The sequence below is a fragment of the Sinocyclocheilus rhinocerous genome, unplaced genomic scaffold (assembly GCF_001515625.1).
Source record: "Sinocyclocheilus rhinocerous isolate Xijiao unplaced genomic scaffold, SAMN03320098_v1.1 scaffold215, whole genome shotgun sequence".
In the NCBI taxonomy this organism is placed as follows: Eukaryota; Metazoa; Chordata; class Actinopteri; order Cypriniformes; family Cyprinidae; genus Sinocyclocheilus; species Sinocyclocheilus rhinocerous.
The window spans coordinates 145,220-162,948 of record NW_015660885.1 but is presented as its reverse complement, the minus strand read 5'-3'; the positions used below and the strand labels follow the sequence as shown (position 1 = coordinate 162,948).

The 17,729-nt window shown below is 32.8% G+C and overlaps 1 protein-coding gene and 1 long non-coding RNA gene across 4 annotated transcripts in view; one reads left to right on the top strand and one right to left on the bottom strand.

The window, feature by feature from the left end:
• gria4a (glutamate receptor, ionotropic, AMPA 4a) overlaps positions 1-17,729 on the top strand; it is a 97,032-nt gene that overhangs the window by 9,117 nt on the left and 70,186 nt on the right. For all 3 annotated transcript variants that reach the window (XM_016535158.1, XM_016535159.1, XM_016535160.1), the window contains exon 3: positions 13,654-13,893. In XM_016535158.1, coding sequence (XP_016390644.1) covers positions 13,654-13,893 — 240 coding nt within the window. The remainder of the gene's footprint in view (positions 1-13,653; positions 13,894-17,729) is intronic.
• LOC107725766 (uncharacterized) overlaps positions 5,740-17,729 on the bottom strand; it is a 13,214-nt gene continuing 1,224 nt past the window's right edge. The window contains exons 2-3 of the long non-coding RNA XR_001638156.1: positions 11,904-11,909; positions 5,740-5,750 (exon numbers count right to left, since the gene is read on the bottom strand). This is a non-coding gene — a long non-coding RNA (uncharacterized LOC107725766). The remainder of the gene's footprint in view (positions 5,751-11,903; positions 11,910-17,729) is intronic.

Here is a 17,729-nt window from a genome sequence, read left to right as displayed (position 1 = left end):
ATCTATCTATCTATCTATCTATCTATCTATCTGTCTGTCTGTCTGTCTGTCTGTCTGTCTGTCTGTCTGTCTGTCTGTCTGTCTGTCTGTCTGTCTGTCTGTCTGTCTGTCTGTCTGTCTGTCTGTCTGTCTGTCTGTCTGTCTGTCTGTCTGTCTGTCACATGTATGTTGATGTCATGATGTTGGATTTGTTTGTGGTGCTTCAGCTGTAATTTAATTGGTTTAATCAGAGTTCAATCCACTCTGTCATCCGCACACACACACAGACACACACAGACACACACACACACACACACACACTCTCTCTCTCTCTCTCACACTCACCCGCGGGCCACAGCAGAACAAATTTTAAATAAAATTAAGCTTTGTGACGCTTATGAGGTTCTTTTGTCAGGGAATCATCATCCTCAAACATCCAATAATCCACCACAACACACACACACACACATACACATGATCTCGAGCCGGGTGTGTGTGTGTGTGTGAGTGTGTGTGTGTGTGTGTGTGTGTGTGTTAGTGTGTGAGTGTGTGTGTGTGTGTGTGGGTTAAACTTCACGTCTGCTGAATCACACAGCCAGGAGCTTCAGTCTCTCACTGAATGATGTGTGTTTGCTCTGGTCGAGTGAGTAATGCGTGAACCTGTCTGTGACCTGTACTCTCTCTGTGTGTGTGTGTGTGTGTGTGTGTGTGATGTGTAAATGTTTATCCATGTGTTGCTGGATCTTGCTGTCTTGAGATGGTTCAATGAATCTCTTTACTGACTCAGTATTTATTCGCCTGCAGTGATTGTCTCATTGTTGCATCAGAATGTTTGTTTGTGTTTTAGCGTATCGCGCTGCGGTTATGTAGAGAAGTCTACATATAGCAATCACAAACAGTATTTGGACAGACTTAAAAACATCTGAATGTCATTCATAACAGAAAATATAATTTATCATACAGACAGACAATACAGTTAACAGTTAACATCAAAACACTTGACAAAAAGAAGTTAGAAATGATAAAACAATAGATCTAGTGTTGAAAATGTAGGCAAAATTGATGTAGACATAATTTTCCTGAATTAGGAAATCTAAGAAAAATTCTGAGAAACATAAATGATTAATTCACCTCCTGAGACGCAAGTCATTTATCTGACAGACGCAAAACGAACAAATCATTCATGAACAAACTCTCTCTAAAGTCTAAAAATCACCAAAAAAGCATTTGATTAAAAGACACTGAGCAAAAGCCTTGTAAAATCTGTCTGCTAAGTTCAGATAACTATAAATCTATTCAATTAAACTAAAGAATGAATTAAAATGCCTGTTCATTCTTTTTAAAGAAAAAATGCCTGTATTTTGTACTCTTATAAAGTTTGATAATGTTTTATATTATGATACAACCACATACAAATGGATTCAATCAGTGAAAAAATGGACTGAAACAAAATGTAAAAATGCTGCCTTTGGCAAATGACTGAAATAAGTTGAAGTACTAAAATTGTTAAATCTAAAACTGAAATAAAAATAAATTAGAGCTATGAGGAAGTATTTAAAAAAAAAACTATTACATTTATTTCAGTAATTGACAAACAGTAACAGACAAACAACACAAACTTAAAAGCAAACAAAAATTAGACATGTACCATGCAACTAACTGAAATAAGTTTAAGTACTAAAATTACTAAACCTAAAAATAAAATAATGATAATTTATATAAAGCTTAAATAAAATAAAATATAAATATTGGATAAAAAATGCAAAGAAAAAACAAACAAACAAACAAAACTTTTATATAAATATATAGAAATGTTGCCTTGGCAACTAAATGAAATAAGTTGAAGTACTAACTTTACTAAAACTACAACTGAAATGAAAATAAATTAAAGCTATGAGGAAATATTTGTAAAAACTATTCAAATAGTTTTCAGTAATTAAAATAAAGCTGAAATAAAATATAAATATTAGATGAAAAACTCAAACTTAAACAAACAAAAATTAGAAATGCTGCCTTGGAAAACTGAAATAAAATAAAGCTATGAAGAAATATTTTTTAAAAACTAATAATGAAGAAAGCACATAACAGAATTACTAAACCTTAAATTAAAATTAAAATTAAAACTTAAATATAAGAAAAGCTATTTCTATGATTAAATTCTAAAATAACACATTTGTATGTGGTTTAAAATCAGATAACATAAAAACAAATGTTATTCTTTGCTGATCAGAGTCAGACTATAACAACGAATCGTATTGAACAACAAAAGAGACGTTCTGCCGCACGTCTGAACAAAGCTGAAGTCTCATAAGAGTCTGATGGTTATGACAGCCATAACACAGAATGAAGGAGAGAGTTAGTGTGTGTAAAGGTCATCGCTGTGGGTCCCTTTTATTGGCACTTAGATAAATGCTCATCAATATTAACTACCTCACAATCCCTTCACGGCTCTGTCTCCTTCTGCCTGCCTCTCTCTACTTCCCATAACAAGTCAATGAGGCTCCAGACACAGAGGTTTACGGGGACACAGGAAGTGTCCTCATAAACCATATATACCTGTACACACACACACACAGCTCTGAATGGCAGCTGATAATGACGAGTCTCTATTTTTAGAGATGAACTTTCCTTTAATTGAGCCTCAGTCAGGGGTGTGTGAAGGTGCTCACATGTTGTTTCTGTATCTTATGTCAAAGTTCGTTCCTTAAGATCAGATGATTTCTTCATTATATGTACCTGCAGCCAATCAAATAACACTTTCAAATGACAATTTTGGGGTCTAAATGAACACATTCCAGCTGGGCTAGTATGTTTACTGATTTCATTCAGTTTACCAACATTTATTATTCATTAATCATTATCATCATTAATTATTCAGAGTTCCTGAAGAAAACAGCAAGGAATTAGACAAGTGAATCTCACAAAAACAAATTTTTAAGACCATTAAGGGTAATTTCTACTGTAAAAATTCTCACTGTAAATCGTCCAGATTTTGTGTAATTCTCATTATTCTCAATTATGATTCTCATTAGAATAATAGGAATTACAAAAATTATTGTAATAAATTTGTTTTCTTATTTAAATTAGCATAAAGACAGTAAGACAGTACCATTTGTTACACTTCACAATTTAAATAAATAGATATTTATATATACATTTATAAAAAAAATTCAAAATAACCTTAAGAAATAATAATATTTCTTAAAATGTCATTTTTAAAAATTATTTAATTTATAACTTATGTAAGTGTATAGTTGTAACACTTCACAAGTTAAATAAATAGATTAATATTTATATTTATATATTTAACTTTTTCAAAATAACATTTTAAGAAATAATAATATTTCTTAAATTGTTTTTTATTATTATTATTGTTTACTAGAAAATGTATGTAATGGTGCATAACTTGTAATACTTCATTTAAATTCTTCTTTTCTATATAACCTTTTTTTAAAATAACTCAAAGAAATAACATTATTTCTTAAAATGTCATTTTTAAAATTTATCTTACATAAAATTTATGTAATTGTGCATAAGTTTTAATACTTAACTTTAAATAAATAGATACATAGTTGTATTTATATGTAACATTTCCTAAATAACATTTAAAAAAAATAGTATTATTATTTAAATATTACATAAAATCATTATATTTATTAAAATTCATGTAATTGTACATAAATTATACTTCACAATTTATATAGTTATAGAGAGAGAGCGAGAGAGAGAGAGAGAGATAACTGTCTAACAGACTGTCTGGATGTATTATAGTAATGTGAATTTGGGAAGAAATGTGCTTAATTGTCATGAAAATATTGTGAAAAGTCTTAATAGGTTCTTCATGCAGGATATAATCGAATAGATTTAGAAATATAATTTCACTGTCATTGGTTTGACTGACAGATCGAAACACGCACTAATGCAGCAGCCTGCAGCAATCCAGTTACAGAGCTTGAACCCGTGTTTGGTGCGCCTCTACCATCTGTGTGTGTGTGTGTGTGTGTGAGTGTGTGTGTGTGTGTGTGTGTTTGTGTGTGTGTGTGTGTGTGTGTATGTGTGTGTGTGTGAGTGTGTGTGTGTGTCTATGAGAGAGTGCATGTATATACTTGGTTACCTTGGAAACACATAATGGCTGATTTGCTGCAACAGAAATAGTTTGATGATTCATTCTGTCGGGAACCAATCAGAAGATATTTATATATAACTTTTTTCAAAACAACTTTAAGAAACACTATTTCATAAAATATTATTTAAAAAAAATTACATAATGTAAAATGTATGAGATTAAGTTGTAATAAATATAATGTATAAATAATAAATAATAAATAAATAATAAATAATAAATAATTGTAATAAACAAATGTAATAAATAGTTATATTTATATATACATTTTCAAAACAATATTAAGAAATAATATAATTTTTTCTTAAAATGTTATTTTCAGAAATTACATAATTTAAAATGTAATTGATGTGTGTGTGTGTGAGTGTGTGTGTGTGTCTATGAGAGAGTGCATGTATATACTTGGTTACCTTGGAAACACATAATGGCTGATTTGCTGCAACAGAAATAGTTTGATGATTCATTCTGTCGGGAACCAATCAGAGGAGAACTTTCTCTGTCGCACACACACACACACACACACGCACACACACACAAGAGACATGTTCGTTAAATACATGGACAGAAAATCAATTCTAAACTCTTTATTTTGAGATGAACAAAAAACAAAATGTTAGTATCTAACAATCTACTTCAGGCCAAATCCAAAATGAACATGTCAGAATTTAATTAAGCAATAAGACATTTGTTCTAATGTATATTCACTACACTATATTAATATTATTTCTTAAAATGTTATTTTTAAACATTATATAATTAAAAATGTATGTAATTTAACATAAGTTGCAATACTTCACAAATTAAATAAAGTTATATTTAAAACTTTTTCAAAACATTCGAAGAAATAATAATAACAATTCTTAAAATGTTATTTTTTAAAATTATATAATGTATGTAATATATGTAATTGTATGTTATAATATTTCACAATTTAAATAAATATATAAATAGATATAGAAATTACATAATTTAAAATGTAATTGTACATAAGTTGTAATACTTCACAAATTATTAAATATTTATACTTATATAAGAGACAAGTTTGTACATGATTGTAAAGTCAGCTTCAAACTCTTTTTATCACTTACTCTGAGTTTTGAGCAGAAAACAATGCATTTGTATCTAACAATCTACTTCAGGCCTAATCTAAAATAACTAATCAGAATTTAATTAAGAAACAAGACAGAAGAGTTTGTGCTACTGTATATTCACTATTCTGATTTATCAGCCACTGTATTAACACTTTAAATTGTGCTTTCTTTATGCATTCATCTCTCTCTCTCTCTCTCTCTCTCTCTCTTTATGTGTCCATCTGTCTCTCACTCCATGGCAATAAAAAGCTTATTCCATTAATGGAAACAACTTTATTGGCAGTCATGGTAAAGCCCCGTTGCTATGGCCCAAACTTGACTGCTGCGTTGTCTTGTGCTACTGTATATTCACTATTCTGATTTATCAGCCACTGTATTAACACTTTAAATTGTGCTTTCTTTATGCATTCATCTCTCTCTCTCTCTCTCTCTCTCTCTCTTTATGTGTCCATCTGTCTCTCACTCCATGGCAATAAAAAGCTTATTCCATTAATGGAAACAACTTTATTGGCAGTCATGGTAAAGCCCCGTTGCTATGGCCCAAACTTGACTGACAGCTGCGTTGTCATGGTAACGAAAACAGCAAGTCAATTTGCTGAAAGTGGGCTGATCATGACGTCTTAGTGAGCAGAAAGTGTGTGTGTGTCTGTGTGTGTGTGTGTGTGTCTGTGTGTGTGTGGTGTGTGTGTGTGCCTGTGTGTGTGTCTGTGTGTGTGTGTGTGTGTGTGTGTGTGTCTGTGTCTGTGTGTGTGTGTCTGTGTGTGTGTCTGTGAGTGCATTTAAGAACAGAGCAGACGTTACAACAGAGGCTGTATTTTCATACCTAAAACAAGACTCAGGCTTGATTCACTCGGGGAAACACATGTTTGGAATGGTGTGCTATTCATAATATTTTGCAGTATGTAAAAAAAAACTACAATAAATTTAATTTTTTGTATGCAAAGTACATTTACCAACCATATCCAACAATGCAATGCACGGAGCACAGAGTGATGAATGAACCAGAAATGTTATCAAGATTTTGTAACACTTGTACAATTAACTAACATTAACTAATAATAAGCAATACATTTGTTACTATATTTATTAATCTGAATTAACGTTATACTGAAAAATGTTCACTCAGAAATTCTTAATAAATTTCATAAATAACTACAAAGAAATGGTAAGTAATTAAATGTGAAATATTGAAGTAGAAATACTGAGATAATATTTTCTTGTAAAACGTACTCCAATAATTATTTACTTTTTTGACCAACAAATTTTTTTTTTTTTTTTTTACCATGTAATAATGCAACTATTTATTGTTATTTTATTTTCTTGTTTTTGCCACAGGTAACAAAAAAAAAAAAAGGGTAATTGCACCTTTTAATTTCATAATTCACACTTTTTTTCTCGCAATTCAGAAAAAAAGAACATTTGCGATACGTAAACTCAGAATTCATATTAAAAAAAGTAAAAATTGTGAGATGTAAACAGAATTCATAGAAAACTGTAAAAATCGTAAACGTAAACTCAGAATTCATATTAAAAAAAGTAAAAATTGCGAGATGTAAACTCAGAATTCATAGTAAAAATTGCACGATGTAAACTTGAAATTGTGAGCAAAAGGTCAGAATTTTGATAACTTTTAAACAAGCTTCCATAATATACAGATACAACATGTATTAGTAAATGTTGAAGTTAACATGAACTAAGACTGATAAATGCTTTAGAAGTATTTTTCATTGTTAGTTCATTAACTACTGGAACCTTATTGTAAAGAGTTACAATAGATTTCTAACACACTATCAATATTTTGCACAAAATGGATTAAAGAAAGCCTGAAAGTGTATCATTGCATACTGTAGTACATACTGTATGTACTACACAATAAAAGATACACCAGTATTTCATTTCAAACATAACCACACACTGTATCAAATATCAGTCCATTGTAGCATATATAAACGTGTACATGAGCAGTTTGTTTATGTATAGGTTAAAACACGTGTCTGTTATATCAGATTTCTCAACTGGTGGGTCGTGAACCAAAAAGAAGTTGCAGGTCTGTTCTAATAGGGAACAACAATGCTAAATAAATAAATAAGTAATAAAACACAATTAACCGTATAATTGTGCGTCAGGAAGGACAGCAAAATAAATAAGCTTAAAAGGGAGGATGATATAAAATTGGCATATATAAAATATATTATTTTTACAATTTAAATGATTAATTCTGGTTTGATAAATACAATTCATGGAGTCCAGAATTAAATGGGTGTCCTGAAGCAAAAGCAGTAGTGTATGGGGATGTCAGCTGGTCATACAGTCTCTCTGTGGAGTGGTGTGTGTTTGGGTAAATGGTAAATCAATCTGTTTGTGACCTGTAGACCCAGCGGCTACTCCAGCCTCTCTCTCTTTCTCTGTGTTGCTGATTAATAGCTCTGTTTCTATTATAGTCCCATAGTGATTTTATTAATGCTAACTGTGTTTAGAGCGCACGACAGAATCGATCAGCCCAAACACACACACACACACACACACACACGTGTGTTATATGAGGTCATCACACAGCAGGACCCGCAGTGATGAGAGACGCACCGATCGATCAATCACTGCTTATTAATCAATAGGTAACAAATCACTCTTACCTCACAGAGTAAGATGTCCGGTTTGATGGCAGATCAATCCATCTTGCTTATTCAAGAGCTGAAAAAGAGCATTTTATATATAAATATATCAGTTTTTTAAATTCTTTTTTTTATTGTTGTGATTATTTTTTTTTCTTTTCTTTTATGTAAAGCACTTTGAATTACCATTGTGTATGAAATGTGCTATACAAATAAACTTGCCTTGCCTTGCCTTGCCTCTGTGGAGTGGTGTGTGTTTGGGTAAATGGTAAATCAATCTGTTTGTGACCTGTAGACCCAGCGGCTACTCCAGCCTCTCTCTCTTTCTCTGTGTTGCTGATTAATAGCTCTGTTTCTATTATAGTCCCATAGTGATTTTATTAATGCTAACTGTGTTTAGAGCGCACGACAGAATCGATCAGCCCAAACACACACACACACACACACACACACGTGTGTTATATGAGGTCATCACACAGCAGGACCCGCAGTGATGAGAGACGCACCGATCGATCAATCACTGCTTATTAATCAATAGGTAACAAATCACTCTTACCTCACAGAGTAAGATGTCCGGTTTGATGGCAGATCAATCCATCTTGCTTATTCAAGAGCTGAAAAAGAGCATTTTATATATAAATATATCAGTAAATCATAACAACTAACAAGTCGAGCAACTTTTCTTTATAAGTCGGTTTAACGTCTGTTATATATAACATATAAATAAATAAAAAATATTATTATTGTATATTTTATGTATACATTTAATATGTATAATCAAATTTTATTATATATTTTATATGTGATAGAAGCATGTTCATGTAGTTTTGGTCCTAAAAATTAGCACACAAAAAAAAGAATAATAATAATAATTATTATTATTATTATTATATGTTGTATATTTATAAATGAATTCACAAATAATGTGAAAACCGTAATATTGTGAAATATTATTACAATTTAAAATAACTGTTCTTCTATGTGAATATATAGTCAAATGTAATTTATTTCTGTGATCAAAGCTGAATTTTCAGCATCATTACTCCAGTCTTCAGTGTCACATGATCTTCAGAAATCATTCTAATATGCTGATTTGCTGCTCAAGAAACATTTCTGATTATTATCCATGTTGAAAACAGTTGTGCTGCTGAATATTTTTGTAGAAACTGAGATACATTTGATTTTTCAGGATTCACAGATGAATAGAAAGTTCAAAAGAACAGCATTTATTTGAAATATGAATCTTTTGTAACATTATAAATGTCTTTACTTTCACTTACTGTCATCAATTTAATGCATCCTTGCTGAATAAAAGTATTAATTTCTTTCAAAAATAATACATATAACGGTACTGTATGGTAGAAGCACGTTAATGTCAAAATTACATTCAATTCAATTCAAGTTTATTTGTATAGCGTTTTTCACGATACAAATCGTTGCAAAGCAACTTTACAGAAAATTAATTTTCTACAATATATTTAGTGGTAGCTTATCAGTGGTGACTGTCAGTTAATGTACATATGGCAGAAATGTACGGAAAAATCAATTAAAGATGTAATCAAACAGACGATGAACATTGTTGGTCGCCGCTCCACATAGCAGTACATTCTGATTGGCTGTGAATTTCATCACTTTGCAGTTTGCACAGTAGTTCACTTTAAATGGGAAAAGAAAAGTAACACTAGTAGGCTTGTGTAGCTGGTTAGGACATGCTGTCAGTGTAAGGAAGGGGAAGCTGGAAAAGTTTGAATGAATACAATAAATGGAGAGTCCACACAGTTGAGCTCAATTATTTCTGTGGCTAAAGGTGATTTCAAACATTCACCAGAATATAAAAGACTGATAACGTAACGTAAGCGTGTGAGCGTGGGCTGACAAAAGGTCAGGTCGACTGGTGTGTTAAATTTAGACGGTTTAACAGAGTGACATCAGTGTTAGAGCAGACTGTAGCACGTTTTCATCACACCCCTGAAGCTTAAATACCACTGATTTCTAGTCGTGTCCTCTTTTGGAAGACCAAACAAAGTAACGAACACAACGAAACACACGGCGGCCTAGAGTGAGCAGAGGTGGGCTTGAGAACGGCGCGGCCGGCGGATTCGACGAAGGAGCGTCCGGAGGGCTTGCGGCAACCACATGTGACGACCCCGGGCTGGACTCCGCTTCGTCCACGGTGAAAGCCGATCCGGTGATCCACAGCGCGATGTTAATGTATTTCCTCAGTGACCAGCACAGATCAGCTCTAGGCATGACGAAGCAGATATCGTCCTCTTTTGGAAGACCAAACAAAGTAGTTTCGCTTTCACAACGAAACACACAGCGTCTTCACGACATGGCGGCGGCGGCAGCAACAATACTACAGCGAGAATAAAAGTTACGCCTTCTTTCTTTGCGTGAACATTTGGGCGGCGTTATGCAAATCTTCCCACATAGTGAGGTAGATATGGGGTAGATATGGGGGGTAGATATATGTTAGAACGAGCCGTTTTAGGTAGGTGTGGCTGACTCTTAACTTTTATAAAGAATATCTCTTTGGATTTGAGACTTTAGTCTTTGCAACTTTACAGATCTTCTTTATGCACCAAGAGCTTGTAACACTCCAAAGAGAAAGGAAAAATTGAAATCGCATCATATGACCCCTTTAAAAAACGCACACACACACACACACACACACACACACAAACATGAGCCTCAGACACAGATTCGCTCTTCTTTTTCCCCACACGACGAGCGACTATAACAGTCACAGAACACAAGACTGTAAAAACGGCCTCTTTTAACACAGAAACAGAGCGAGACAGACACACAGAGAGAGAGAGAGAGCGATGTCTCTGATGCCACTGAAGTCGACATGAAACGCTTTTCACAACCCATTTTATCCTGACGTAATTCTGAGAGAAACGAGACATTCAATAAGAAGAAATATGTTGGACGAGACTTGATTCTATCCATTTGGAATCGATTGGGTCGTGAAAAGTGAGTGTTATTAGCAAAATAAACTCAAATTAAAATGAAAACTGATTATATTAAAATAAAAGCTAGTTCTAATAATTTTAATAACAGATTATGAAAACATCAGTGTATGTATTAATGTCTTGTATTAGTTTTTACTTTATATTTTAGTTATTTTAGATTTTATTTTTATGTTTTATATATTTTTCATATTTTTATATTTTCATGTTACTTAAAAAGTTTTAGTAATTTGATTGTTTTTCCTCATTTTTATTTGTTATATGTAGTTTTTTAATATATATATATATTTATTTCAGTTTTAGTTATTTTAGTATCAAGTTAAACTTTTTGTTTTTACTAAAAAATGGTGTTGGATTTACTTTGACTCTATTTTCACTCTAGAAAATTGTTAGTAATTTGCACAAATAATCCCAAATTATCGGCAAACAATACATTGAATTAAACATGAAATTTTTAAGTAGAAATCTTTTTTATTGACTATATGTACAATATATTGCATCAGCAACTGACTGAAATAAAATAAGCTTAAGTTGTTTTTGTAGCTTTTATTTCATTTAAAAAAAAATTATTCAGTTTTAGTTAACTTTAGTGAAAATTGTAGTCAGTAATGTCATCTAGATTACTCATTTTAGGTAACGTATTCTGACTACTTTTGGATTATTTTTGCCATAACTTGCAGATGTGAATGGGATTATCATTATATATAAAAAAAGATATACAATCTATTTCATTCTTTGTTATCAACATCATGAAATGCAATTGAAATTACATTACTCCAGGGTTTCCCAAACTGGGGTAAATATTTGATGTCAGTTATACATCGGAGTGTTTAGTAACTTGTGTAATTATTTGTCTCATAAATTGTGTGATTGACTGAGAGGTGCTTTTGTCCTCCAATTCAGAAGCATGGACCGCAAATTAATTAAATTCAAATATACATGACATTTACATTGGCATTCTATATTGTGAATATTCAAAGCTAAATTATATGACACACAGTAGAATATTTAGAAAGGAACATTTATTTTTAAAAACAGAATTAAGAATTAAGGAGAATCAATAAATTGTGAATAATTTAATGTCATTGTGTGAATAATTTGGAATCATGTAATCCAAAAAAGCAACTGTAATCTGCATTTTTAAAACATAATATGCATTTTAAAACAATACGATCTAATTACAAGTACTACATTTTTGGAATCTGATTATATTACTTTATAATGCTAAATTTTGATGATAAATTATATCAAATTACAGTCATTTTCTCACCTCTCCAACAACTTTTTTTTGAGGGCTGGAAATAATATTAACCTACTAGATACCTGCGCAAAACTCACCGCCATGATGTCAGGGTGTTGCTATGTGGTTGCTAAGGTAGCTGTTGCTGTTGGCATGTTGCTATGCAGTTGCTAGGCGTTTCTGGGTTGTTGCTAGGCAGTGGCTCGCATCCCTCTTTCGTTGTAAGTCTGTGGGTTTTTCAGGTTAACATTGTATAAATAAACTCCTCATCATTCCTCCTCCATACCTTCCTCTACGATCCGTCCATCCTGATCGTCACAGCACTTTTACTAACTGTTGCCTGTATCTCCATGGCGACCGTCCGCCGCTGATATTCTGAGTAGAGAGTGGCGTTCAGTCTATAAATAACCCACAGACGGTTTGTCCTTCCATTAATTGGTCTGTCGATGAATCAGACGGTAAATGATGATGGAGGATGAGCATCTGACAGCACAAAGCACTCAACACATTGCTCACAAACTCTGATTGTGAGACACAGAGAGATTTTCACACAGATCTTTAACAACATTTACAAACACACTCGTACAGTGCATTATAAAACATGAGCTTCTGAGAAAGACTGTTATGGCAGAGACACCTGAGTGACTAATAAAAGAGAAGTGCAGGAACAGACTGTTTGATCCTACAGTCGAAAACTAGAGTATGTCATTCATAGAAAGCGACAGAAAATGCAACGATATAAACTTACATCAAAGAAGCGACAGACAAACTCTCTCTCTCTCTCTGTGTGTGTGTGTGTGTGTGTGTGACTCCTTTGAAGATTAAACACTGACTACTGAAGTCTCTCTCTTTCACTTGCGCTCAGGAAAACATGGAAACATTTGTTTATTACTGAACTTCAGTCTCACAAAAAACTGTCAAGAACATATTCATATTTCAAATTATTTCAATTTATCTCAATAATAATGCAATGTAATAAAAAAAATATGTGTATATAAATACACACACGTGCACACACATATATTAAATTATAAAAAATTATATAAATATAAAATGATTTTTATGAAATAGAAATTATATAAAAAGTATTAAGTATTATTATTACAATATTACCATAATAGAACTTGTAATTGTAATGTAATTTATTCCTGTGATGGCAAATCTGAAATATTAATCATTCATTAATTTTACAGTATTTGGTGTCAATGCTGTATTTATTGTAATGTCTCAAATTTATGCAGGTATGTATTAAATGCAGTATGTTTATATTATAAAATGTTATATATAGTATAAACAGGTTATGTAATATATAATGCTAATCATAATCTAATTAGAATCATCACTAAGAATAATTAGAAAAAATAAAGAAAAGTTAAACACCTGGATGTATTACAGTTATTAAAGTTTGGAGAGGAAATATTCTCATGACAATAATCTCTCAATGCAAAAAAAAAAAAATATTCTAATGCAGATTTTTTTTTTTCATTACTTGCATTTCTTTTAATTTTGGGGTGAAATATGACACATTTGGGCACATTTTTCTCTCTTGTGTTTTCTTCTCGTTCTTTACTGTGTTATGCAGTATGTATGTTCTTTGTGCATCGTATGTAACACTGACTCTCTCTCTCTCTCTCAGTTTGTTCGCAGTATTCGCGAGGAGTCTTTGCGATATTCGGCCTGTACGATAAGCGCTCGGTCCACACTCTGACATCCTTCTGCAGCGCGCTGCACATCTCTCTGGTAACGCCCAGTTTCCCTGCCGAGGGCGAGACACAGTTCGTGCTTCAGCTGCGGCCGTCCATCCGCGGGGCGTTACTGAGCCTCCTGGACCATTACGACTGGAGCCGCTTCGTATTCCTGTACGACACCGACAGAGGTAAGAAACACACACTTGTGCATGCAGCCGTACTGAAAGAGGACACTATATCAAACATGAAGAGCCATTTTTGGGTTGTTTAAACATTTTCTGGTGTCTTGGTTTAATGATTTGTTTGTTTGAGCGGCCTGACATGTCAAACTTCTGTCTCAACCAAGCGGCAACCTCCCGCTCTCTCTCGTGAAGCCAACACGGAAGTGACTAAAACTGCAATTCATCGACTGGCAGATAGAGGCTGGCTGCAAAAGGGAGTCAGTCCCATAGACTCCCTATGTTAAAATGCCCAACTTTACAGCAGGAAAAAATATGTCAGAAAAAACATGTTTACAGCCTGGTACAAAAAATGATTTTGGTCTATATAGCTAATTTTGCCCTTCATGACAACTGTGAGGGGGGTGAATTTTAAATATTTAAATTATATTAAGCCTTAAAGTTCTGCATAATTAAGGGCGTGGCCACTTGAGTGACAGGTGGATTGCCGCTGCTGTCACCGGCGTCGAGCTAGGTGGGCGTGGTTTCAGCAACCAACAACCTCCCGCCTCTTTGCCCATTTTCAATTCCGGGAGTGACGCGCAGTGACGCGCTGCCAAGATGGCGACGGCCGGCTCCGCCTACTTTGAGCTTCATATACGCACTTCAGCAAACTACGGGTGATGTCACGGACACTACGTCCATGTTTTTATACAGTCTATGGTCTCAACCAATCTTTGTAGACAGAGAGCAGAGATGAATGAGCAGTAGGAGTGTTACAGAAAACCTTCAGGAAAGGATCATTAATTTTGCAGTTCGGTTTGCTACATTGTTCCAATTTAAACCATTTTAGACAAAAAATGAACAAATAGCCGAGACAGAAACAGATTTAACATTATGAGACTTTTTGTTTACATGCAATCATTTTTGAACATGAAACACCCAGCATCCACAGGGAAAAACTGAACGAAGAGACTAATTTAAATAATGTAAAACATAAAGGGTATTTCAAATAAATGAAGCCTAAATAGTAATATAAAACGAATAATGAAAATAACAAAATTACTAAAAATTTTATTAAAATTAAAATAATAGGAAAATATTTTTTAAAAAATCGAATAAAATACATAAAAATAAATATTGTAATAAATAATGCTAAAACAAAATAAATATTAGTTTAAACAAAATTAGTTGAAGCACTAAAATTACTAACTGAAAAACTGAAATAAAAAATAAACCTAAATAGTAATATTAAAAATTACTAGGATGGTTGACTAATTAACTGGTTATCCAAAAAACAACTAGTTAATTATGGAGTTTAACTAGTGCCAACTTCTCATAAAGTGTTTTAGCAATTTTTTACAATAATTGTTAATTTTTTCGATTCATGAGTGCCAATTTTGATCCGTAACCAATGATGTATTGACTTCTAAAAAAAAATTAAAAGCAGATTGTTGTTGTTCATATTGGAAACATAATTCTATAAAAGACAGACTGATAAACATAAATATACTAAAGCTTCAGCTGAATCTGCACAAGCACTCACGTTTGTAAGCTGGCGTTGGTGTTGGAGTCACAGCTGCGGTCTAATTCTCTCGTCTGGCATCATGAGAGCCCCGCAGTGAGGCAGGACCTGAGTGTGCGAGTCAGGCAGGCCGCTGTCCAGAAAAGGAGAATTTCTTGATATGATTTGCTCTTCTTCGGCCCATTTTAAGCCCAGCATTCGGCCACAGAGCACCCCAGATCTCCTGCCTGCTGTCGGTCCACTGCTCATCCTCGAGCCCAGAGCGACGCGGGCCGCAAGCCAATCATCCAGTCATCCGTGATCTCCTGCTTAAAGGCCAGAAAGAGAAGCTAATGGATCCACTTGCATCCGCTTTCTTCCCTCATCTTCATTTTCTTCGTCTCCTCCCTCGCTTAATAAGTGCTGATGTTTGAATTTGACTGCTAGTCTCTTGAGCCGCTTCATCCGAGCTGGCATTGAGTCCAAGGTCAACGCAGAGTGTTTTTCCCATCAATTTTGCCTTTGTCCTTCTGTTTTGAAATAAGCTGAAGCACTTAAATTACTAACTGGAAAATGGAAATAAAAATAAATTAAACCTAATAGTATTGTAAAAAAAAAAAATGAAAATGACATAATTACTAAAAAATTAAACTAAAATTAAAAGAAAAACTAAAAATAAAACACTACTAATACTACTATAATGGTAATACATAATACTAAAAATAAAAATTAGATAAAAAAACAATAAAAATGACAAAATGATTAAAAATGTAAAATTATATATATATATATATATATATAAAATGTCATATAAATATTAAATATAATAACAAAATACATTCAATATATAAATAAAAGTAATATTAATAAATAATGCTTAAAATATATATTTTAGATTTTAAAAATTAAACTGGACAAAACTTAGAAATGTTTAGGTTAAGTTTAAGTTGAAGCACTAAAATTATTAACTGGACAACTGAAATAGAAATATTTTTAAAAAATGACAAAATTATTAAAAAGTCAAATTAAAAATACAAAAAATATATAAAAAGAATATAAATATAAAGTTTTATATAAACAAAACATGCGTCGAAATATTAATAAAAACTGTAATAGTATATAAATAATACTAAAATAACACTACACATTACAGTACAAACTAAGGATGGACCAGGATGGTTGATTAATCAACTAGCTGTCCAAAAACAACTAGTCAGTTAGAGAGGTTAACTAGTGCCAACTTCTCAGAAAGTGTTTTAGCAATTATTTACGCTAATTAATTTTGTGAATCGTAAGCGCTATTCTGATCTTGAGCCGCTTCATCTGGAGTTGGCATCGATTCCAAGGACCATGCAGCATGTTTTTCCTGACGGTTTTGCCTTTGTCCTCCTGTTTTTGTTGATTCCCTGAGCGCTGAGGAGGTTTATCAGACTCACAGACACTCGGCTTGACCTCACACCTCCGTCAGCAGATCTGCATTGCGGATCTGTCTGCTAAAACGTCTCCGATCGCTCGCTCATGCACGTGAAATGGCTGATCGCAGGGGAACGTCCGGCTTGTCTGGAGATGTTAGCATCACTGCCAGCAGATATGGAAAAAAGATATCTATTCACAGATGAACACTAAACCCATACTGCAGATTAGTTTAGCAAAAATACAAAAAAAATTTAAAAATAAGACACTTTACTGACACGTAAAACAACCAATCACAGTTTGTCTTGTAGCTTGACTGACAATGAAAAGCTTGTTAAAAATACACTTTGTACATTTCCACAGAAAACAGAGAAGAAATAAACAGAAATGTGTGTAGATCTTAAGGGTGTGTGAAACTGATAAAAAATATCTCAAAATTTTCTGGTATTTTGCAGTTACAGAAATTCATGTTTTCATTAAGGGCCACGTTTGCCACCTTAAACTGATTTCCAGAGGCATTTTACCTTTTTAATATCATTTTTTCTATCTTTATTCAATGTACGTGTCATATTTTATGTCAAATTCTTATATTTAATCAATAAGTTATAATATTAAGACACTATATTCTGTTACCAAATAAAAAAATCAATCAGTATCAGCAAAATCCATTTTTGCATTGCAAAATTGGCACAGAAGCAGCATTTACACTGCAATTACAGCTGCATAAACAATGCTATGAGATTGTATTAAAATTAATATTTTACTTATTGAAATTTTACTTTAAAGGGGTCATATGATGCTATTTTAAAGATCATTATTTTGTGTATTTGGTGTAACAGAATATGTTGACATGCTTTAATGTTCAAAAAACACATTATTTTTCAAATACTGTACATTATTGTAGGTCCTCTATGCCCCGCCTCTCTCAAACGCTTCGTTTTCTACAAAG